Consider the following 24,478-nt stretch of genomic DNA (forward strand, 5'->3'; position numbering starts at 1 on the left):
CCTCATCAGTCCTTTCAATGAATATTCAGGACTGATTTCCTTTAGGATTGACTGGTTTGATCTCCTTGCTGTCCAAGGGACTCTAAAGAGTCTTCTCCATCACCACAGTTCAAAAGCATCAGTTCTTTGGTGCCCAGCTGTTTTTATGGTCCAACTCTCACATCTATACATGACTATGGGAAAAACCATAGCTTTGACTAGACAGACCTTTGTCAGCAAAGCAATGTCTCTGCTTTTTAATATACTGTCTAGGCTTGCCATAGCTTTTCTTCCAAAGAGAGTGTTTAATTTCATGGCTGCAGTCACCATCTGCAGTGATTTTGGAGCCCAAGAAAATAAAGTCTGTTAGTTTCTTTGAGAAAGAAAGCTCTTTGAGAGCAAAACATTTTTTAATCTGTTTTGTTCACTGATTAGCAGTGAAACTGATTAGCACTATTAGCAGTGACTAATCGTACCTAGAATTTGGATGTGGAAGGTACTCAAATACTTGTTAAAAGAATTTCAAATGGATTATCATCGGTATTTCCTCTATGGTTATCTTCTATTTTGCAGTGAAAGGGCCAAACTCTTCTCTGAACTTTTGTACCTTCTGTTTTTTCTCTTTCTGGCTAAATCTTACCTATCCTTCAGGGTCTTCCTTGGTGGCTCAGACAGTAAACAATCTGCCTTAAGTGCAGGAGACCCAGGTTTGATCCCTGGGTCAGGAAGATCCCCTGGAGAAGGGAATGGCTGCCCACTCCAATATTCTGGTCTGGAGAATTCCATGCAGAGAGGATCCTGGAGGGCTATAGTCCATGCAATCACAAAGAGTCAGACACAACTGAGTGACTAACATTTACCTATCCTTCAAGCAACAAAATCAATACATTGTTGTAAGGCAGCAGTTACATGCAAGACACTGTTTCAGCACACAAATCAACTTTCAAAAGCAATGTACCACCCATTTCTTAAAAACTGGAGGCTTTAAATGCCATTCATCACAAACTAAATACACTAATATTCATTTACACTAAAAGTCATCCATACCATAATTGCATTTTCATAATATTGGAATGATTCAAGCATCCTGCTAAAATTGGATTAGCTAGAGCAGACGTGAAATGCTGGAAAGGCTGTTATGAATCTTTTCCAAGGATTCTGGTTCTGAATTCCCTGGGGACATCTTTGTTGTGTCTTATTTTTATTCTTGCATGAATCCACTCAGTTCACTCATACATCTAATAATTATTAAACATCAACTGTCATGTGGGTTCTTCAGTAGCTCAAACAGTAAAGAATCTATGCAGGAGATCCAGGTTCAATCCCTGGTTCAGGAAGATCCCCTGGAGAAGGGAATGGCAACCCACTCCAGTATTCTTGGCTGGAGAATTCCAGGGACAGAGTCTGGAGGGTTCCAGTCCATGGGGTTGCAAAGAGTCAGACACAACTGAGTGACTTTCACTTCTTTCACTTTTTCTGTCATGTACCATTCAATAACAGGCAAGTCCTATAGAAAATCCTTTTCATTGCTGGCACTAGGAAACTTTTTTCTTGTTGAAAGACTATAATATAATCTTCACAAAAGTAGGTTTTGTAATATCCTCAACAACTAAACAGTATCTGATCCATGGTAAATGCTCAAAATGCTCTAGTGCACAACCCGACAGTCAACATACTGAACACACAAGCCTATCCACAACCCTGCTGGGAGGGTTGATCTAACTGTGCCAGAGCCAGGAGGCTTGCATTTAAACTGTGGTAGGCAGTACTCTTGCCTGGAAAATCCCATGGATAGAGGAGCCTGATGTGCTGCAGTCCATGGGGTCGCTAAGAGTCGGACATTACTGAGTGACTTCACTTTCACGCATTGGATAAGGAAATGGCAACCCACTCCAGTGTTCTTGCCTGGAGAATCCCAGGGACGGGGGAGCCTGGTGGGCTGCTGTCTATGGGGTCCCACAGAGTTGGACACGACTGAAGCAACTTAGCAGCAGCAGCAGGCAGACTCCTAGAATGGCTCTCCAAGATGCCCCACTCTAATTCCTCAGACTGTGAATAAGAGACACTGCATCTGTGATGTTACATTACCCAGAAAAAGGGATTTGCAGATATAATTAAGGTTGTAATCAGTTGACTTTAAGTTAATACAAAGGAAAATTATTATGGTAAAACTAATATACACCCTTTAAAAGCAGTTTTGTTTGGCTTATAGCAGAAAAGGAAGTCAGATTCCAAGAATGAGGGTTCAATGCACCATTGCTAGCTTGAAAAGGGAGGAGGCCATAGCATCAAGAAATGTGAATGGCTTTTAGAAGCTCAGAGTGGCTGATGAGAACCAGCAAGGTATCAAGAACTTCAGTCTTAGGACTGAAAGGATCTGAATTCTACCAACTGAATGAGCCTGGATGCAGGTTCTTCCCTTGGAGACTCCAGACAAGAACCAGTCACAAATTGATTGCAGCCTGTGAGACCCCAGCCAGGGAACTCAGACAAGCTTTCCTAGCCTTCTGACCTACACAACTGTAAGATAACAAACAGGAGTGACTTTAAGCTGTTAAATTTGTTAAACAGCAACATAAAATGGATACAATCACCCTATACTAGAAGTCCACCATGCAAGCCCTCTTCTACTTTTCCATTTTCTGAATTTGCTTTACTTTGCTTTCCTTTTCACTGTCCACAGAAACATTATCCAGGAAAATATTCCCACCAACAATAGTTTTTGCATATAAAAATAAGGTACTAAGAAAGTTTCCTTGAACAGTATCCAGGCCATATTATTGCCCTTTAACTTATGCGCGATAAACCTAAAGAAATAAATTAGAGATAAAACCATCAACGACCAAAAAGGTCTACGCTGATATCAATAAATTTGTAAAATTCAAAAAGATACAATATAAATCAAATTGCATACTGAAATTGTATTCAAATACTCTTAGAAGAACTTACTGTCTCAACTGGGAAAACAATGAAATAATTGTGTACATTGAGTCAGAAAATTATTTTAATAGTTACAAAACATTTTTTTTTTTTACAGAATCAGTATAAAATAGCAGTTGATTTCTCCATAATTATCAGAATTATTTATATGTGAGGTCTTGGCTAAGTGGGGCTGAAATCAACAAAAGGTCTTGGACTGTTGGCTCAGAAATCCTCCTGGGAAGCCCACCATGTTGATGTCTGTCATGCTTGACTCTTTATGAGATGACCCGGTCCATCTTAAAAAAAAAGTATCTTTTTATTCATTCTTTGGAGGCTTGAAGTGAATTCGGCAGCGTTCATTAAACACCTAAGACATGTGAACAGAAACAAAGGTCACTGAGTCATCCTGTATAAATTAGACCTGAAATTTCAGGTGAATATAACCTTCTTTGGGGCTTCCCTAATAGTTTAGTTGGTAAAGAATCTGCTTGCAATGCAGCAGACCCTGGTTCAATTCCTGGGTGGGGAAGATCCGCTGAAGAAGGGATAGACTACCCACTCCAATATTCTTGGGCTTCCCTTGTGGCTCAGCTGATAAAGAATCTGCCTGTAATGCAGGAGACCTGGGTTCAATCCCTGGGTTGGGAAAATCCCCTGGAGAAGGGAAAGGCTACCCACTCCAGTATTCAGGCCTGGAGAAGTCCATGGACTGTATAGTTCATGGGGTCGCAAAGAATCAGACACGATTGAGTGATTTTCACTTCACTTCATAACCTTCTTTGCCCCAAGTCAACAGGTTTAGGAAACAGAGGTGTTTCCTCACCAATTCAAACTGACTTACTAGGCACTAAAAGCACAGTGCCTAGTCTAGAAAAGACCCTGATGCTGAGAAAGATTGAAGGCGGGAGGAGAAGGGAATGACTGGATGAGATGGTTGGATGGCATCACTGACTCGATGGACATGAGTGTGAGTAAGCTCTGGGAGTTGGTGATGGACAGGGAAGCCTGGCGTGCTGCAGTCTATGGGGGTGCAAAGAGTCAGATATGACTGAGTGACTGAACTGAAGTGAAGAGCACAGAATGCCTTGATATTCATTTATAAAATAATTTTCATTATTTTAATAAACTTTAAATTATTCAAGGACAAAAATCATCACAAGTTAGCTTATTTAGTACATCACAAATATTTTAATTCCATATAACATATTTTGGACAGTTTGACAAAATATCTAAATTAAGATAAAACTGTTTTAAGAATTCTTTTATAATGTAGATTTTATTTAGCTATCTATCATGCTTTTCTAAATGAGTGCCAGATGCTTCTACCATGTAGGTAGGGAAGTCCAGTCTACGAAGGGAGCCCAGTCTTTTACTAAATTGTATAAATTTATGTAATGTTTTGTTCTGTTTACCTTGCTTCCTAAAAACTAAACAAATATATATGTTAAAAACATTCTAAGATTACTTGTTATATGGACTGTGTTAAATAAAAATTTTGGTATAGCCATTTGATGGAATATAAAGCAAACATAAAAAAAGAATAAGAAATCTCTTTACACCCTAATTTGAAAAGACCTCCAAGATATATTAAGAAAAACACACTTCCATTTGTCTGATAAAGGAGAAAATATACATATATGTGTGTACACATACAAACAAAATTTTAAAGTTACAAATATCTGAAAGCATATACATCCTTTCAGAGGAAAGAGAAAGGAGGTGGTTAAAATTAGAGAGGCATGAGAGTAGAATTTTTACTGTATATCTTTTAATATTTTTTAAAAAATTAATGTGTCTAAAGAATTTTGTATTCCAATTAAAAAAATTATAAAAATCTAAAACAATTTTTTCTCAGAATTTACCTTCATACTTTACTGATGTAAGGAACAAACCATTTTTAGGTTAAAAAAAAAAAACCCCAAAACCCCCCAAAGAAACCAACCCCCCAAAGAAACCAACCCATGTTGGCTAAAATGGACTAGCAAAAAAATAAAAGAAAAATCTATATAGGGTACTGGTATTCAATTTCTTAAACTGGGTAGTAGATACATGTTCATTTTACTAATATTCTTTACATTCGACATGTTACATGCTCTTTGGCATATGTGTCTCACAATTAGAACATGAAGAAATAATACAGACTTTTTCTGGCCTTTTTGTCTTACAGCTCCTAGCTCTGACATGTCCCTGGAGTTCCCAATGCTCGGACCAGAGGAGGCTTCAGATTAGTGGTTTTGACACACTGGTTGGGATGATGTACACAACCTGGTTGAGCCTCTCCAAATCCTTCTCCTAAATAACTTCTTAACCATTTTTGCTGGCCTATTGGACCATGGCTACAATTTCTTCCCTTGAAAACAAATAGCCTCATTATATGTGGAGTGGATGGAGCATATTTTCTTTTAAAGTAATACCAAATCCAAAAATGCTTCACTCTTCCTACTACATTTTACATACATCAATCCCTGCACTGGGTTTTCCAAACTAGATGTTCATTGTACCCACCCCCATCCCATCCCAAGAGTAAATATTATCTCTCTAGAGAATAGAAATGGACAAATTTTGCCAAAATCTTTCAAGGAGTAAACATCTTATCACATAGGTGGAAAGGGCAGAAGTACGAAATCTTAGCAAAAAGGATAGGATAAATAAATGTGATAAAGCAAAGAAAGTCAATTTGTATTTTGCAGTTTATTCAGGGCTCTGCAAGTTGGTACACTCCAGTTTTTGGTTCTGTTGACCTCCTTTGGATTCAGCCCAATTCCATCAGTTAATTTCAAAGGATAAAACAATTTTCAGTTCATTCTTTCAGATTTAATAGATTTTGCCCTTTGGGAATCTTTGAAGTGTTAGAGAGGACATGTAAACATACTTTTCCAGAAAACTAAAAAGTAAGAATTTTGTGGGTTTTAACTACATGTAAAGTCCTAGGATCCTGGTCCCCCAATCTAATTCCTAATTAGAATCATGTAGGTGGTAATAGTGGAGAAGGCAATGGCACCCCACTCCAGTACTCTTGCCTGGAAAATCCCATGGACAGAGGAGCCTGGTAGGCTGCAGTCCATGGGGTCGCTAAGAGTCAGACACGACTGGGTGACTTCACTTTCACTTTTATCTTTCATGCATTGGAGAAGGAAATGGCAACCCACTCCAGTGTTCTTGCCTGGAGAATCCTAGGGATAGGGGAGCCTGGTGGGCTGCCATCTATGGGGTCGCACACAGTCAGACACGACTGAAGCGACTTAGCAGCAGCAGCAGCAGCAGGTGGTAATAGGGCTTCCCTGGTAGATCAGTGGTAAAGAATCTGCTTGCAATGCAGGTGGCCTCGGTTCGATCCCTGGGTTGGGAAGATCCCCTGGAGGAGGGCATGGCACCCTACTCCAGTATTCTTGCCTGGAGAATCCCATGGACAGAAGAGCCTGGTGGGCTACAGTCCATAGGGTCACACAGAGTTGGGCACGACTGAAGCAACTAAGCAGCAGGAGCAGGTGGTAATAAGGAGCATGTGAATCTAGGAGGCATAAAAAGCCCTATTATCGGAAACCAGTGAAACTATATGAAACGATATACAAAAAAAGTTTCATGATCAGATATGTTAGAAAAGAAGCAACTGTGAAGGGTAGTTAATGATATGAAAATTTATGGAAATAACTAATCACCTAACTTAAATAACCTGACTGAAGGTTCTAAGTTAACAACTAATAACTCTAAATATCAAATAGCCCACAATTAATATTAGGAATCATATAGAATGTCTCCAATTATGTTACCATGACAACCATGCAATTCTACCATGAGACTGTAAGGCTATTTTTTTATAAGATGGCTCTATTCGGATTCTAACTGCAACTCCCATCCCCCTAAAAAGTTAAAACCTTCAATTGCTTCTAAATGAAGGATCTTTATTCCTACATGCCCAAGGCTATCTTTACTCCCTCCTCCCCTTGGTTTGTTTCCTTTTGCTAGTTCTGTTTCCCCTCCTAGTTCCCTCCAAGAATCAACATTATTGTATACCTTCCAGCTCCTGTCATTTACCACTTCTTCAACATTCAGTTCTGACTGCATCCATTTCAACTGCAAGAAAAGGAAAACAAAAATGAAGTTATGAAAATTTAAAGAACTAAAACCAAACTCTATAATGTTTTCCTAACAAAACCAGCTGCTGCTCCTGCATTTTTTGTCAATACTTAGGTTAGATTTCAAAACCTTCTTTGATATTCTTGTATTTAATCAATTGTAAAATCTTATAAAGCCCTAGTTCTCAAGCACTGCTGCATATTATTGACAGCTTTAAAAAAATAAGAAAAACAGAAGAAAAACAAATGGCCAATAAACCTATTTTTAAATGTACACTCTTACTTATGCAAAAAGAAATGCAAATTAAGTCATAACATGACCAAAAACATTTTTTAAAGAAGAAACCTGATAATTCCAATAAAACCTAGTATTAGTGAGGGTATGGGGAAAGATACACTCACATATATTTTTTTGTAGAAGTACAAATTGTTGTAACTTCTATAGAGAGCAATTTGGTAAGACTTAGCAAAAATGTAAATTCCCATGTCCTTTAACTCAGTAATTCCAGTTTGACTTATTGATCCTACAGTATAGATTTGCAAAGATAGCACAGAGAAACAAAAGAAAAAAAGGACAAGGAGGTGGCAACCTGATTTGAATAAAAGAAAAAAGAAATTGGAAGAAAAACAGAAGGGGGATATAAAAGGCTCAAGTAATTGAGAAAGGGATGGATTTTCCATACCTTAATCATACGGCCAGAGGTCTGAGGTCTAAAATGCTAAAAAGTCTTTCTAACTTTCTTTTTAACTGCCAACCTAATAACTCCATCAAAAAAGTAGCTAATCCCACTGCCAGGTCCAGATGGCAGGGCCCATCATACTCCTAGTTACCTCTGCTCAGAGAGACTTGACAGAAAGGAAGCTAACTAGTTCCAGGAGGAGAACCTTGAAGTATTCAGGAAAATTAGCAGAAAACAGGAAAATTAGCAGAAAAAAAGTATGAACTACAGGTTGAGGCAGCCAAGAAGTTAACAGCAGGATGATGTTCTCAGGCCAGGAGACTTAGGGGAAAGAATGCCAGAAAGTTAGACAAGATTTGGGCAACAAAGAGGTGGGGACCCAGACCAAAGCACCTAACCATAAATTAGGAGTACAGCTCAGACAGGTTTGAGAAATGTGCATCTAACACTAATAAGACTGGATGTGGTACTGTTTCAATGCGCTTTGTCAACTCCCTTCTTAGATTCAAAACTTGGTATCAGGAGTATGCACCAGAATATAGGATTGAAACCATGAACAAGGAAGGACAGCATGTCTGCTGTGCTGCGGAGTAGTAACAAGCCTGAGGAAGCCTGCCTGCTTCAACGAGAACAATCTCAGTTTCAGATTTTAATCAGCTATATAGACACAGAAATCATTAAAGCTTCACTGCTCTGTCAAAGCCCAGATTTTCTGCCAAAGAAGTAACAACTTCAAAGAACAGTGTTACAATAGGCCACTAAGACAGTGTTTAGAATTGTTCTCAAATATTTAAATGGGTGTCCTGTAGAAATAGGTTTAGACTTATCCAGAGGGATGATTAAGGATCAGTAATTACATGCTACAAGGAGACAGATTTTCACAATAAGAAAATATCTGAACAATCCCAGCTGTCCAAAAAGAGAATGTACTGACACATAAGACTGTGCATCCCCTGGATTCTCTTAATACTGGTTAAACAAAAGGTGGAAACCACTGGTTGGGTGGATATTGTAGAGAGAATTAATGGAATGAATATGGAGTCCCAGAGATTCAAACAGGAAAGAATCTGCTACTTCATATCAGTCAATATGTTACCTCTTACATATATTATACAATTTAATCCTTACCCTCCAAAATAAAATAAAAGATATTAAGTATCAACTCCATTTTACAAACTGAAATTCAGAAGTTTCATATTAATTAACAAGATTACAAAACCTCCAAGTGGTAGATGGATTTCCTCAGAGCAATCTGCCTTTATAATCAATGTTTCTTCTATTCTTGAACATGGCAGACATTACAGCCAGCTTCTAACACAATTTCAGTGACACCAACAAAATGCTACCTTTGAGATAGTTGTTTTTGAGACTCTGGGTCTTACACAGGTAAAATTCCTCTCAAAAGCTATGAACAGGTGACAGCAGATACATAGTTCCAGCAAGGCTTTTTTGAGGTAAGGGTTAGTTAGGGTAAAGAACTGGGAACTTTCAGATTGGCAGTGTATGCAAATAAACTATTCACTAAAGTAATCAGAATTTGATTATTAGTCACAACGCAATAGCACCCCACTCCAGTACTCTTGCCTGGAAAATCCCATGGACGGAGGAGCCTGGAAGGCTGCAGTCCATGGGGTCGCTGAGGGTCGGACACGACTAAGCGACTTAACTTTCAGTTTTCACTTTCATGCATTGGAGAAGGAAATGGCAACCCACTCCAGTGTTCTTGCCTGGAGAATCCCAGGGATGGGGGAGCCTGGTGGGTTGCCGTCTATGGGGTCACACAGAGTGGACACGACTGAAGTGACTTAGCAGTAGCAATGTAAAAACACCGACTGAATTCAGAGTTAGAAGAAATGGATTCAAGTCCAGTCCCACTACTTACTAGTTTGTGACTCTGGGGAGTATCTCTGAGTCTGTTTCCACATATAGAAAATGATGAGGTAGAGCTGGAACATCTTTAAGAGCTGCCTCTTTCTGATTCCATAACCTTCATAGCAAACTTGAAGAAAAAATCCAAGTTTCCTTATTTGCTCAAGTACTACCCATGGTTACCTTCTATTATAGTCCCATGCAATGTCACAGGCTAGAAAATTACCTTTCATAACTCACTGGCTGGTTTCCAAAACGCCTCCTAAGATGACCTTTACAGCCCAAGTTCACTGAAGAAACCCCTGCTGACTAATGAATGAGCAGGTGTGAAACATAGGGCTGAAGCAGTCATCATGAACATAGGGAACAGTAAAGGTAGTAGATGAATCCTGTATCCAGTGAGACATACTGCATCAGTAGGATGACTAAGAAAGTGCACACACTCACCTGTGTGCAGCAAAAGACAAGACTTGAGAGAGACAGCAAGGTCCCCTTCGCTACATCCACTAAACAAAGAGCAAACTTCACAACTTGTTCAGTATGAAAACATGATTCTATCTCACACTGGATTTTCAGTTACCCAACATGCAAGGACCAGTAAGTCACCTATTATGCCATCTTAAAATGCAGACAAGATTTTGGTAATTATACAGCAGTCATGTTAAGAGAAGGGCTTCTCTGGTGGTTCGGTGGTAAAGCATCTGCCTGCAACGCAGGAGACCTAGGTTTGATCTATAGATTGGGAAGACCCCCTGGAGGAGGGCATGGCAACCCACTCTAGTACTCTTGCCTGGAGAATTCCATGGACAGAGGAGCCTGGCAGGCTACAGTCCATAGGGTCACAGAGTTGGGACCTGACTGAAGGACTAAGCAGCAGCAACAGCATGTAAGAGAAAGCCCCTGTTCTTAGGGAATAACCAACATATGTAGGGGTAAAAGAGTATAATGTGTATATTCTCAACTGGTAAGAAAAAAAAATGTGTATGGAGGGAGGGGGAGGAAGACAGGGAACAAGGGAGGCAAGGAGGAAAAGGTAGGAAGGGTGGAGAGAATAAATTGTAAAGCAGGTGGAGCAAAATGTAAACAAAAGGTGAATGTAGGTAAAGGGTACATAGGAGTTCCTTGTACTCTTTGTGCAACTTTTCTGAGAGTGTGAAATTGTATCAGAATAAAGTTACCCCTTGAGCTATTCCCTCACCAAAAGACAGTAATGCAGTCCAGAAAATAAAATATGGTATACATTTCCACTGTTTTCTTGACATGCCACATTTAAGGGCTATAAAGAAATTGCTCTGCCTCATTAACTCTACTCTGAAGTCCACACTCATCTATATTATAGCTGACTTTAGGAAAATAAGGCTTCCTCTGACATATCACTCAGTGGACGCTCGGTGTTTTCCTAAAAGGGAAAATGGCAGGGATGGGAGATGAAATAGAAACAAAGGAGAGTCTGAAAAGAGTCAAAGACTCATACCATCTTTTCCATAGCAAAGAAATAAACATAAGGAGGTTCTAGTGTACCTGGTTATATTTAAATAGTACTGTACTATATTTTTACAGCTGAAGAGGGTAATATCCTGAAGCTAAACATCTGTATTACATTTAGCAGGTTTCTACAGATGAAACCAGAGGTAAATATTTTTAAACTGTAAATATATTTTTTAAATGTTTCTTCTCAATTCAAGACTCAAAATATAGATACAGATGTGATTTCCACATATTTTAACATGATGTTGATCTGTATTAATCCTTATATCTTTAACTGTAGAATATATAAAGGAATGGAAATAACATGATTACGTGCTTCTTTTAGCTAAGGCTGCTACATTACATACAATCATGAAATACACATTAATTTACCAATTAATACTGAAGTGCAATAAAATAAAGCCCATTACGAATGAAGTACTAACCTCGTGGTCATTTTAAGTAATAAGCATATCTTACTCTGGATTTTTCATATTAAAAACTGCTTTTATTTTGAAGGCTAAGTTTGGAAACCTTGCCTTAGAAATGTAAACCTTATTCAACTTACCTTTGTCTGTTCTTTTCTAAGTTGCTTTAATAACGTTAAATCATCCAAATTCTTTTCCCTCTCTTCTCGGAGCTGTTTTACTACTGATGAGGTCTGAGCTATACAGTTTTTTATGACTCTGTCCCTACTGGCATGGGCCTCCATCAACTAAAAGAACAAAGAAAGAAAAAGGGAAAGAAAAAAATCACACCAATTTGTCACATTTCAGAATTTTTTAATTTTAGACTACAGAAATGTAAGACTTTCTAAAATAATTTTTTAAAATTGAGTCTATGGAAGAGAAGTTTGTGCTGAATGAGCTAGATCAAAGGCAGGAGCTCTGAGGGTGGAAGTGAGAGGCCGCGTTGTCCTCTTCCTCACTATGCTCCCAGGCCTCCCTGCTTCTCTTCCCACACTCCTCCTGCTGGGCTTCTCATCTCAGTGTCCTTCTCTCTGAACCCCTTTCTCTGCCATTACTGCATCTGTGTGTTCATCTACCCTATACCTACTCACACACACTTTCTGAGCCACTTACTATTGCTGCTCTTTCTCTTTTTTTGTCCTTTCTTTTTTTTTTCCAGCCTCACATTGTCAACAAGTGCAAAAAGTTATGAAGTAAGTGATGTAGTGAAGTCTTTAGTTACAATAAAGAAAAAGAATGCTACATTTACCTATGTCAGACAGAACTCTTTTCAGGATTTTAAAGTATCAACCAGGAAAAACTGTAAATGAAGTAGAGATTGTTGATTCCATCAATTGTGCTAACAGTGGTTCACCTCCAACTAAAATTTAAATGCTGGCTTGCTCCAGGTAATCACGTTGTATCATTCCTTTTTCAGTCCAAAGGGAGAATACCTTAATGCTATGCTAGTGACAGTTGTAATAGAAATAACCTAACCATTATATATATCTTAAATATATAAAACACAGGACTGACAACCATTCTATAAGCATTCTTCATAAGTTATTTGAAATAGATCTCTTGAATGATTATATTGGAACCCTGTGATTAAGAACTACTGGTCTAACAGATATCAAGAAAGAACAAATCTTTATATTTCTAGAGAGTAATACTAAAAGTACATTACTTATAAGTTGTACTCATGTAAAAGGAATTGCCTAATAGACATTAATCCCACCTATAATAAATTTCTCTAATATGCTAATTCTTTTCATTGTAACATTTAGGATTCACAAGGACAGCCTCAAGGCCCATATTTACTAGCTAGTATGCTACGTCTGTTACTTATTAACTCCTTCAGGTATAATTACAGAAAATTAAAGGAGGCATTGAGGGTACAGAACTATTCTCCCCCAGACAGAATAACCGTCAGAGTTAAGAAACTCTCCCTGAGGTTGTGTAAGACTGGCTAAATAATTAGCTTTACAGGCTTCAGTTCCCTCTTTTGTAAAATTATTGAATTATGAGTAAATAATTGCTAATACCCCTTTCCACCTCTAAAATTTAGAGGCAACATGACTCAATATATTACTCAGATGCTAAATGCTATTTAATTACTTTGATATTTTGTCTAACTCTGCCAGCAATTGGCCAAACAGCATTAGCATCAACTAGAAGTCTAACACAATATTCTCATTTTTCTATCTACATTTTAAAATCAAATTCAGATTGTACGCTGCTGCTGCTGCTGCTGCTGTCACTTCAGTCGTGTCCGACTCTGTGCGACCCCATAGACGGCAGCCCACCAGGTTGTATACGTTTTATTAAATATTCAGGAATTCTCTTTTGGTCTCTCATCAGTTTCCTTCCGCATTTGGGCTTTCTTCCAGTTCCCCTCCTGAACGTGGCACCTTCCCTGTGGATACATTTCTGGATGCTGACTATGCTCCTACCCTCACCTGCTTACTTTTCCTTCACATGAGATCCTCTGTGAACCCACAACCATGTAAACAGGAAGGACGGGGTAAATCATCTTTTACTCAGTATTGTCAATTATTTTCAAGATCATCCTTCAATAAGATTCAAACCTAAGAGTATGCAAGAGGAACATTCATGGACTTCTGTGCATGTATGTCAAAGAAATGAGGACACCAGATAAGAGTAATAGTTGGTGTGACATAAACCTACCAGAGGAAAAAAATAACACAAAACCAGGCTTATTGGCTCATCAGTATCAGATGCTTGAGGATTTGGTCACATGAGAATTATTTCTGATATATAAAGTGTTTATCAAAGGAACTGAGATAATATTTATTAAGAAACTCAGTATGGTAAAACTGTGGTTAGAGGAGAAAAATCCTGAAGGATAATCATATCATAACCATATTTCCTTTGATTTGGGGAAAGCAATTTTGAAATGAAGACATTTGGGGTGGGGCACGAGAATGATTCAAAACGAGTCTAAAGTGGGTATACCTAGAACTTCCCAGTTTTATTTTATTTTACCACAGCTTTGAGAACTTCTTTCGGTCTAAAATTTTCATCTTTTCATCTTTTTTTTTTTTTTTGGCTGCACAGCTTGCCAGATCTTTGTTCCCTGACCAGGGACTGAACCTGTACCCTTGGTAGGACAATTTATCTGTGGCTTTTCCTTCTATCCTGCCAAATGTTTCTTTTCCCTTTCCTGATGAGTAAGGGAAGAAAGAAGATACAGAAAGTGTGAAGGGTTTTAATTCTTCCTTATATCAGCTGTCTAGCTTTTTTAACACTGATTCATTCAAAGACCCCACTTTTATCTCACTGTTTTACTTGACTGTTTCATTCTCTCCTGTTTTCTTTGATCTATAAGGTTTCCTTAAGTTAGAGTCTGCCCACAAGGGGAGACTGTTTTCATTTCTTAGAACCATATCTCCCCATTTCTTAGAACCATATCTTCCCAGACTATTGCTTAAGATCACACATTTTCTTTAGTTTGTAGAAACCGGATCAAAACTTTTACACACCTTCAGGTGTGGGCAAGAAAACGTGAAGATTCCATTCTTTTTCCACAGTTTAATTATATGCCAATTGATTTCTTATTTTGCCTGCAAAGAAAGACATAAAGGAAGCACAAAAGACTCAAAAGATAGACTTACTGACTCATAAAGTTGTTTACAGGTTTGGCTGGCATCAATTTTCCCTGCAAAGGAAGCTGTTGGAACCGTAGTGTTTAATTCATGTACTATTCTGTCATCAATCGTCCTCATCACCTTGAGTAATTCCTATATAATATTTAAAATAAAAGAATAATAATTTGAATGGAAAGTTAAGTGATAAGACCAGTTAAGCAAAAATTAATAATTAAAGCTCTTGGATATGTTACAACACTGTATATTAGGAGTGGGGAAACCATGCTATAACAGTACAACCACAGAAAAATCTTTATGAAAAGACTGACAGGTAGTTTATGTAATAGTAATTCTAACACTTGGCACAACTCTGTTTCCTTGGCCCAAATGTGATTGTCTTAAGCGTAAAGATTTTTTTATTCATTTGTAAACCCCATTTGCTGGCACATGGTGCTTAGCAAATACTGTGTGTTCTTTCTATCTCTAGCATACAGCCGAAAAGGATTCTAAGGAACTTGATTACTTCAACTTGTCCAAAACAATCCAACATAATTGCTTGCTCTATTCCCTCTTTGTCGCTCTCTCTAAAATGTGGTGCTAGATAGAAAACTTCTATAAAGATATATAAAAAACCATCAGCAGTGATTAACATGCAGAAATTAATCTATACTCTCTTAGGCCCCACCCCCCACCCCACCTTTAGGCTTTTTGTTTTTTAGTTTTTTACTATGAGTATATATTATTTTTGTAACAAAAACAAGTACGCTGCTAGCAAAGGAATCAAATCTCTTTGTGGTTTTTTGTTCATACAACAAGCAGAAATTAGCTTTACCTTTTCTCAGTTACCCAGGTTCACATTTCCCAAGAATCTCTCCCCTCTAAAAGAGGCTCCAACTCTCAAAAAAACAATCATCAAAGTACAAACACCAAAAGGGCAGAGGACTTAGAAAGACTCTGATGAGTACCCCAACCCAGCGTAGTCCCTTCTCCCCACATTCTGATTAGGGTACTTCTTCTCACTTGTCACTAGAGAAGGCTGAGCATCAGCTACCTCCTGACTCCAGATAATATCAACTCTAGAACGTTTCTACTATATACCCTTCTCTTTCTCTTTTAATACACTCCCACCTCACCCCAGCCCCACAAAACAATCACTGAAAAGCATCAAGAAAATAGAAGTGTATAATACTAGGTATATATATATATTTTTTTTCAATATAATACTGAAAACATCTAACAAGTTAACATTTAATATTAATGTGTATTAAACCATCTTTGCTTGATTCTCTACCTCCTTCAATATATGAACCTATTTCTTTGCCAACCTTAAATCTAGGATTGAAATCAACTTCTTCATTTCTTCCCTCAATTTATTTATTGGGCATACTGAAAATGACAGTTTTTCATCTGAAAATTGGCACGAGTGTGAATTTTACAAATTATTTAACCATAAGATTATGTCAACTTATTTTTTATTATAGTTTATTTATAATATTATATTAATTTCAAACATATAATGTATTGATTCAGTATTTTTATAGATTTTACTAAATTTAAAGTTATTATAAAATATTGGCTATATTCCCTTTGCTGTATCATCCATTTGTTAAAATAATCTTTTATTATGATTAAAGTATTAATTACATAATCATTTTAGAAAATTAGAAAAAAATTTAAAGAAAATAGAATTATCCATTGTTAACCATTATTTAGTTTTTTCTATACATATCTGCAAATATTTTTATTAAAATGTGGTATTATATAACATTTAAAAGTCCTACTTTATGAAATTATACCATGAGCACTTGCCCTTGCTATCTTGAAGATATATTTAATACACACATAAATATTCCATTCAGTGGGGATATCACAACTTATTTGACTAGCCTATTATTCTTTAATTAGTAGTTTAATGTCCTTTTCCAGAATCCAATTTTGAAGTAAAACAGCTTGTAAAAGGCTCATAATTTAAACTAATAAAAAGAGGCAAATGTCAGGTCTAAAACCAACTTCTTGTATCACCTCTTCTTGTATCTTTCTATTTTGGTCAACGGTATCAAGATTCTCTGTAATCTGGAATTCTTAGGGGATCATCTCAACATACTAAGCAAGCATCACATTAAATAATGTCTTATACACAGTAGAGGATATATAATGTCAATAAGTGGCAAATTCCAAACAAACAGTGGCAGCACTATTTAGAGAGGCAAAAACTGGTTAAGTAGTAGACAGGGACCTTCCTGGCAAACTTTACCTCCCACAACTTGCCTATTAAAACAAAAAAACCTTTAAACTCTCATCTTTCCTCCTGTCTAAATCAAACTGATCCTGAGGACAAAGTTTATACCTTCCAGATAAAGCTTTCTTTGGATGAGAGTCCTCAGCGATCTTTCTTCTTCAAACATACGAAGCAATTAGAGAGAGAGAGCACAGAGTTCATTCATTAACTCACTCTTCCTTCAAAAAATATTTACTAATGTCTAGCACATGTTAGACACCATTCTAAACACCAGGGCTATAATGATGAGTAAAACAGAAAAGGTCCTTGCTCTTATGGAGCAAAATTCTCATGGGGGAAACAGACAATAAACAAGTATCCCAATAAACAAGACACTTTCAGTGCAGAAAAGTACTGCAAAAAAGAAAACTGTAGTAATGAGATGAACAGTGGGGTTGAGGGGCTAATACATTATACAGGGAGATCAAGACAGACCTCTCCAGGACATACCATTTGAACTGAGATCTGAATGACACAAATAAGGCAACTAAAAGGACATTTTGGGGAACAAGGCAAAAATTAAGGGGCAAGAACAAACTTGGGGATGTTTGAAGAACAAAAAGAAGGCAAGTGGTCTGGGAGCGAGTAAGTGAAAAAGTGGTATTAGGTGAGAGCAGAGTTGATGAGAAAGTGAAGGACAGGAGAGACCACAGAAACAATTAAGGATTCTGTTCTAAAGGAAACAGGGTTTTAGGCAAGGGAATGATATAACAGTATTTTAAAAGACAACTTCAGCTGCTAAGTTGAGAATGGAAACATTGAGCAGACTACTATGGTGGTCCAGGCAAGAGATAAAGATAGTTTGATTAAGAGGTTGGTGAACCTGGGCCTTCAGCAGTGAGAGCCTGGAGTCCTAAACATTGGACAGCCAGGGAATTCTCCAAATTAATTTCTTTAACGCCATGAAACAGGAAGAGATCACTGAAGGAGACTATAGCTAATAAAGGGGGTTAACAATCAAGAAGGAACTCCAGCATCTAAAACTACAGAAGAGGACTTCCCTGGTGGTACAGTAGATAGGAACCTGCCTGCTAAGGCAGGAGACAGGGATTCGATCCCTGGTCCAGGAAGACCCCACAGAGCAAACTAAGCTCCTGCACCAACTACTGAGCCCGCACTCTGGAGCCTGCCAGGCACAACTACTGAGCCTGCGTGCTGCAACTACTGAAGCCCTCACACCTAGAGCCTGTGCTCTGCAACAAGAGAAGTTACGGCAATGAGAAGCCATGCACTGAAACTAGAGAGTAGCCCCCACTTGCCACAACTGCAGAAGAAAGCTCACATGCAGCAACAAAGACCCAGCCCAACCAACAAAATAATAAAGAAATAAAATTTAAAAAATAAAACTACAGGAAAAAGACTGTGATGTCACAGAACTGAAAAGAAGAGAAGTTTCAAGGCAGGAACAGTCAACTGTGTTGAATGCTAGTCACTCAGTTGTGTCTGACTCTTTGCAACCCCATGGACTGTAGTCCGCCAGGCTCCTTTGTTCACAGGATTCTCCAGGCAAGAATACTGGGGTTGGGTAGCCATTCCCTTCTCCAGGGGCTCTTCCAGACCCAAGGATGGAACCCAGGTTTCCTGCACAGCAGGTGGGTTCTTTACCATCTAAGCCACCAGGGAAGCCTGTTGAATGTTACTAGAAGTAAATAAAGATGTGGGCAGAAATTAACTTCTTAGATTTAACATGATGGAAATTACAGGTCATCTTTACAGGAGTCATTAAAATAGAGTGTTTAATGGACTGAACAGTTAACATGGCTTAAGTATAGAGGGTAAGACAAAGTATGGTGTAAAATGAGGCCCACCATTATAGGTCACCTTATTGGATGTTAGTCTTTTTCCTGAGCGCAAATAGAGAACCAATGAAGTGTTTAAATACAGTGGAGTTGTATGATAGGGTTTGTATTCTGAAATGACTGCTTAGGTTCAAGTATTAACATGTGGAAAATGGATTAGACAGGAATAAGAGTAGATACAAAGAGGTTAGTTAGGAGATTGGTATAGTAATGCAGGTGAAAGATTATATATCTTCACATTTCCCAGAATTATGACTTACTTTGAACTTCAGGTTTGAGTACAATCATTAGCAATACAGCCAACTTAACCTCTGATAAAACAATCTGGATATACTATTAAGTTCCTTTTAACAATGTGAATTTAGCAGCATTAACTAGGTAATGAATCAAACAATTTAAGTCTTACAAATGGAAACTAAAATGTGAATTTTCAAATATATCAGCCCTCTCTCTGTGTGCTAAAGATTCATCAATATAGGACCGAGTGCTTGGCTTTTAATACGGTAGACATTAGCCATATGAGGTTATTTTAGTTAAAATTAAATTTAAAATTAGTTTTTTAGTTGCATGAGCTACATTTCAAGAAGTACTCAAGAGCCACATATTGCTAGTGGCTACCATATTGTACAGGACACATTTCCACTACCACAGAAAATTCTACTGGACAGTACTGAATTCAAGATGATATAATAACAATCTCTAAACTGATAATGTACTCGTTCGGGAATTGCTGAGAATCGTAAGCTATTTTTAAGATAGGAAAAAAGATACTAGAAAAGCTCAAGGAGGGGAAAGGGAGTAAGACTTAGGAAGGAATTTCTTTCAAAATTGCAAAAAGAAAAAGAAAAGAACTATAAACTACGTCACTAGGCACAAATTTCTTTATTACAAAAAGTGCCAGGGCTGTTCAGGCAGCTCCAAGGTCTAGAGAAAAGCTTGAGCAGACCTCACAGGCTGAGAGCAGATAAGGTTAATGCAGGCACATAAATCCTGCCATTAAACCATGTGTATCATTCAAAATGAATTACTGACTGCCTACCTGATACTAGCTCCAATGACGTTCCTTCTTTCTCACAAATTCGCCAAGAAAATATAAAGAAGACACCCTTGAGCAGACATCGTACAATGAACTGCAACACAAGTCCACAGAGATAATACAGAAATATACACAGTTCAGTGGCTCTCTCTGTATAGGAGCTGGAACCCTAAATTAGCTTCTAAGTGTCAAAGCACAGCAAAAAGATAACTCTTCAAACTTTGTAGTATCTCTAGCTTCTCCTTTCACCCTCCTCAAAACAAGAAGAAATTGATACATCACGAATCTCTAATTTTAGACTGACCCTTTAAAATTATTCTGGCACTTATCTTGGAATTGTATTTCATACATTATCTTTCATTCATTTCGCCCTCTTGGAAGGCAATTTCAGTACTGAAGGACTAGCATGTCTAGCAGCAAGGAGGGGTAGAGAAAACTTCCTGTTCTCCCTACAATTACAATTATACTACACTCTATTCCTAAGGTTAATTCTTAGGTAAATCCATTTTATTGTTTTAAGAAGCTTTCAAAGTATATAAGGAGAGGTAAAAGGTCTATTACATGACAGTAAAATTAAAATGTGCTCCATAGAATGATTTGGAATTTAACCTTTCTTCTCCTCACTTTGCCTGAAGGTACCCAGAAGTAGATCCCATTCACATGGTGCTCTTTTTAGAAGACGTGCGTGGTTCCTCAAACTCCATTTTTACAACAATGTTCACAGTGTGCTTCCTGCAAGCCAGAAATACAGACTTGCCTGCAACTGCCAGAATCGTCTGCAGTCCTCTGCACTCCCAGGCACGGGAACAGAGAGCAGCTAGGCATGTTGCAAAAGAAACCATCATGGATGCTAGAAAATAGCCTATTCAGTCTATATTTAATTACCAACCAACTCAAAATTAATCCTGTAAGTTAATATTCCTATCAGAAATATGAAAACTTACATAGCCTAGGAATGCTCAGTTGATTCTGCTCAGGTAATACATGCACTGGGTCTCAGGAAGAAGGTATTTCAGGGTGTCAAGTGGGAAAAAAGCACAAATGACAAAACATCATGTGGTCAGGGAAAAGCAGGCCTATATGGCTAGACAGCAAAGTTCAAATCTATATTGGAAGTGGCAGGGGTTGGGCAGAGAGAATATGTATGAATAAGGGCAGTGGTAAGAGATTTAACTAAGCAGAATCACTTTGGGATTGGATTTTAAAGACTTGTATGCTATGTTAAGTAGTTTACACCTAGTCATACAATTCTGAAATTAGATGCATTAACCTGGTTCCAATCTTTTGTGTAATCCAAATATGCCCCTGTGCAAATTCAGAATTCCAGCAATTTTCTATTTCCCCCGCAACACATAAAACTTTCTGCCTTTCTGCCTATATACGGTTTCTTCTACCGAGAATTACCCTGGTTCTATCTACCAAAGACCCAGTTCAATTAACATCTCTTTGACTTAGTTCTCTCTGAACAGTTATAACACTGTGCTCATAGTCTAAACATCTTCTACATGTTTTATACCCTGACTTGAACTCTTTTTATGTTTTACTCTCAATTTCTCCAAGTGTCTGGTACCTAGCAGATATCTGTTACGGATTGAACTATGCCCTCCCCCCAACCTGCCCCCATTTTCATATGTTGAAGCCCTAAAACCCAATGTGGCTGCATGGAAACAGGGCCTTTAGGGAAGCAATAAAAAGTTAAATAAGGTCAAAAAGCGTGGGACACTAATCCCATAGAACTGATGTCACTGTAAGAGGAAAAGACACCAGAGACCTCTCTCCCTTTGTGGCCACAAATGGGTCATATGAGGATAGTGATGAACTAGCAACTTACTTTGAAATGCATCAAAAAAAATTAAAAATGTGGATTGATGGATAGATTGAGGGACAGATATGTGATTTAGTAGATACAGTGAATCACTATAAAATCCAGATACTGGGTACACGAGTATTCATTGTAAACGTCTTTCAATTTTTCTACAGTGTTTGAACATCTTCATAATAAAATTCTGGGGGGGGGGGGGAAGTACCTAAATCTTTATAATAAAAATACATGATTTTCTTTTTCTCTTTCACAGTATTCAGTGCAGGGCTTTTCATATATAAGGTATTTACATACACAATGTAATGGTTTCATGGTTCTAAAAATATAAACTTTGATTCATAATTTGTGACTGTGCCAGTTATCACAGTTTATAACTTTATAAAATCCATTAAAACCTAAATGTTATACAAAACTTTTACATTTTAAAATATATATTTTTTACATTTCTGTGCCTCTGAAGCAATAGGGGCAAATGTTCTTATATTCATTCAATATGAGGTAAAATGATATGCCAAGGCCAGATCTGGAAAACCAAATCTTCTGACTTTCAACCAAGGGTATTCTCCATTATTTGTAAAGAGTTGGATATGACTTAGCAAATGAACAACAAATTCTCCATTATAAATCACACGTTTGAAAAAGAAAAACAATCTAAAAACTTCTCCAGGTTTCATTAATGAGATTCATTTTATGATGTTTTTATTTATATCATCTCTGCAAATAAAATGGTTCTCCAAGACAGTTAAGCTTCTGCCCCACTTACAATATATAATCTGACTGTCCAAAGGAAAATCAAAAGTGTACTTCAAGCACTGTTGGATGTTTCAACAGCTCAAAGATATCCTCAGAAATTTGGTTTTAGAGATTCAAATAAACACAAAGGTGGAAGCAGTTTTAAATGTTATTTAACATTATCTTATTTTACAGATTCAAAAGTTAATTATGGAAGGGGTTAAGCGATTTGCTCAAGGTCCCAAAGCTGTTAATTGCAGGAGCAGTACTAGAACCTGGAACATTTAATTCCCTAACCAGGGCTGTTTCTAACAAACTTGAAGGCTAGCATTGCTCAATTATTTGAGCTCATTAAGTTAGATTATAGGGCTAATATGACAAGACCAAGACCACAAATGTGCCAGTTAATCTTAAACATTTCATATATGTTAGAAGCCAAGTCTTTTTTCTATTTAATATTTTTACAACTTTTGTATCTCTTGGGCACTCTGATCACATTTGAAGCCTGTTGCTGTTGTGCTGATCTAATCTGTGCAGCTTAAGTGGTGAAAAGGATGTATATAATGGTGGAAAGACCCCACACAAACTTCTTTGATCAAACGATGTTTGTCAAATAATTCAATCTGTTGAGATTACCTTCCAGAATATCTCTCCCTAAAAACGGCTCCAAGAACAAAGCTTACTACAGAGGTCAATGATACATGAACAGATTTTTCAGTATCTCCAGTTTAAAATACCCTTTTCATAACTTAAATTCAACCGTTTATCGAGACAGCAGCAAATTGTTGACTACAGTAGTAGAACTTTCATAGCACCTTGGTCAAAATCTAGACCCTTTGTTCTTTAACTCGTGGGTTAATAATTAGCCCTGGACCTCAGGTGTTTTAATATATAAAAGATACAACCTTTTTCTTAAATGTATTTTCTCTAATGGTTAGGAAGGCAGAGCACCATTGCAGGTACTAGAATTAATCGCCCCTCCAAGACACCAAAACTTCTGCCTCATCAAAATAGTAAAACAAGATTTTTTTGTTTTGTTTTATCAAGTGAACAAGCTCTCCTTCACTTTCTTTCTTGCAAATGCTCAGCTTAAAGTAGGAGGGGAATGACAGAAGCTAAGAACTGAGTTCAAAGAATGGCTAGAAGGTTGTTACAATCTCTACCCACCCGGCCGAGCTCGGCTTTGCCACCGCAGAACCACCAGAGTTTCTGGGTGCAGTTACTCAAGGACTGGGAGGAGCAGGGAGAATCATGACCCCAACGCGGCAGCTTCTTTCCCTAAGGCCAAGCTCGCGCCCCCATGACCTCCAATGGCTCGAAAAAGGAGTCTTGAACTGCCCGCTTCAGCCACAACTAGTCCGCATATCCCTCCCAGGCCAGAGCAGGGAACAGGGTCCGGGGACAAAAGGAGGGGTACGCCTGCCACGTGAGGAAAACCCCATCACCTGGAACTCGGCGAACTCCTCACAGTTCACACCGCCACTGGGCGCCGCCATATTGGACAAACACGAGGTCCCCGCCCCGAGCCAATCACCGCGGAGCAAAGGTGTCCGCGGCGCCGCCTAACAAAAAATACTGAGAGGGAAATCTCAGCAAGAAAGCTGAGTTCAAGGTTTGTCTTTTCCGCTTATCCTCATTCACACTGAAACCCGTAACGCTGCTATCATTCTTTTCATTCTTATGCGTTGAACCTGTCCTCCTGGAACTGGCCCCAGTGCATAGATAGAATGTCAGAACTTGAAGGGATCATTTGACGCCAATCCCATTTTCTTACAAAAAGGGAAACTGTTTAATGACCCCACCGACCAGATGATTCGAGGAGGAACTCTTACGTAGAAGTAAGATTTTTCTTAACTCTTATCCTGTCCCTAAAGCAGAGGGGCTTTTGTTCTTTAAGAATTTGATTCCAGCAAGAAATGTCAAGAAAAGACACTTCTGGCAGTATGGGGTAAGAGGTGAATGTTTAGGTGTAGAAATAGTAAAATGTTTTTATAAAAATAGGCAAATAGAAAACAAAATAGGAAACATGTATGTGAAAAAGAAAATGGAGAGGGAAATGGCAACCCACTCCAGTACTCTTGCCTGGAGAATTCCAAGGACAGAGGAGCCTGGCGGGCTACAGTCTATGGGATCACCGAGTCGGACACGATTGTGCAACTTTCACTTTCTTGTGAATTTCTCAGGTGGCCTGATATTCCCAAAGCCAACAAGAGACCAAAGCCACTCGTCACTAAGAACCCAATTATGTAGTTTTGAGAAAGG

The 24,478-nt window shown here is 38.1% G+C and overlaps 1 protein-coding gene across 1 annotated transcript; it reads right to left on the bottom strand.

Annotated features, from left to right (window-relative positions):
* Positions 1–2,961: 2,961 nt before the first annotated feature.
* Positions 2,962–23,766, bottom strand: CCDC58 (coiled-coil domain containing 58). Its single transcript, XM_027534206.1, has 5 exons — positions 23,662–23,766; positions 14,577–14,702; positions 11,562–11,708; positions 6,916–6,975; positions 2,962–3,268 (listed from the first exon to the last, which is right to left on the bottom strand). Exons 1-5 carry the CDS (start codon positions 23,710–23,712, stop codon positions 3,218–3,220), a joined length of 435 nt encoding a protein of 144 aa, XP_027390007.1. The 5' UTR covers positions 23,713–23,766; the 3' UTR covers positions 2,962–3,217.
* Between the last annotated feature and the right edge of the window lie 712 nt (positions 23,767–24,478).

The sequence above is a fragment of the Bos indicus x Bos taurus genome, chromosome 1 (assembly GCF_003369695.1).
Source record: "Bos indicus x Bos taurus breed Angus x Brahman F1 hybrid chromosome 1, Bos_hybrid_MaternalHap_v2.0, whole genome shotgun sequence".
In the NCBI taxonomy this organism is placed as follows: domain Eukaryota; kingdom Metazoa; phylum Chordata; class Mammalia; order Artiodactyla; family Bovidae; genus Bos; species Bos indicus x Bos taurus.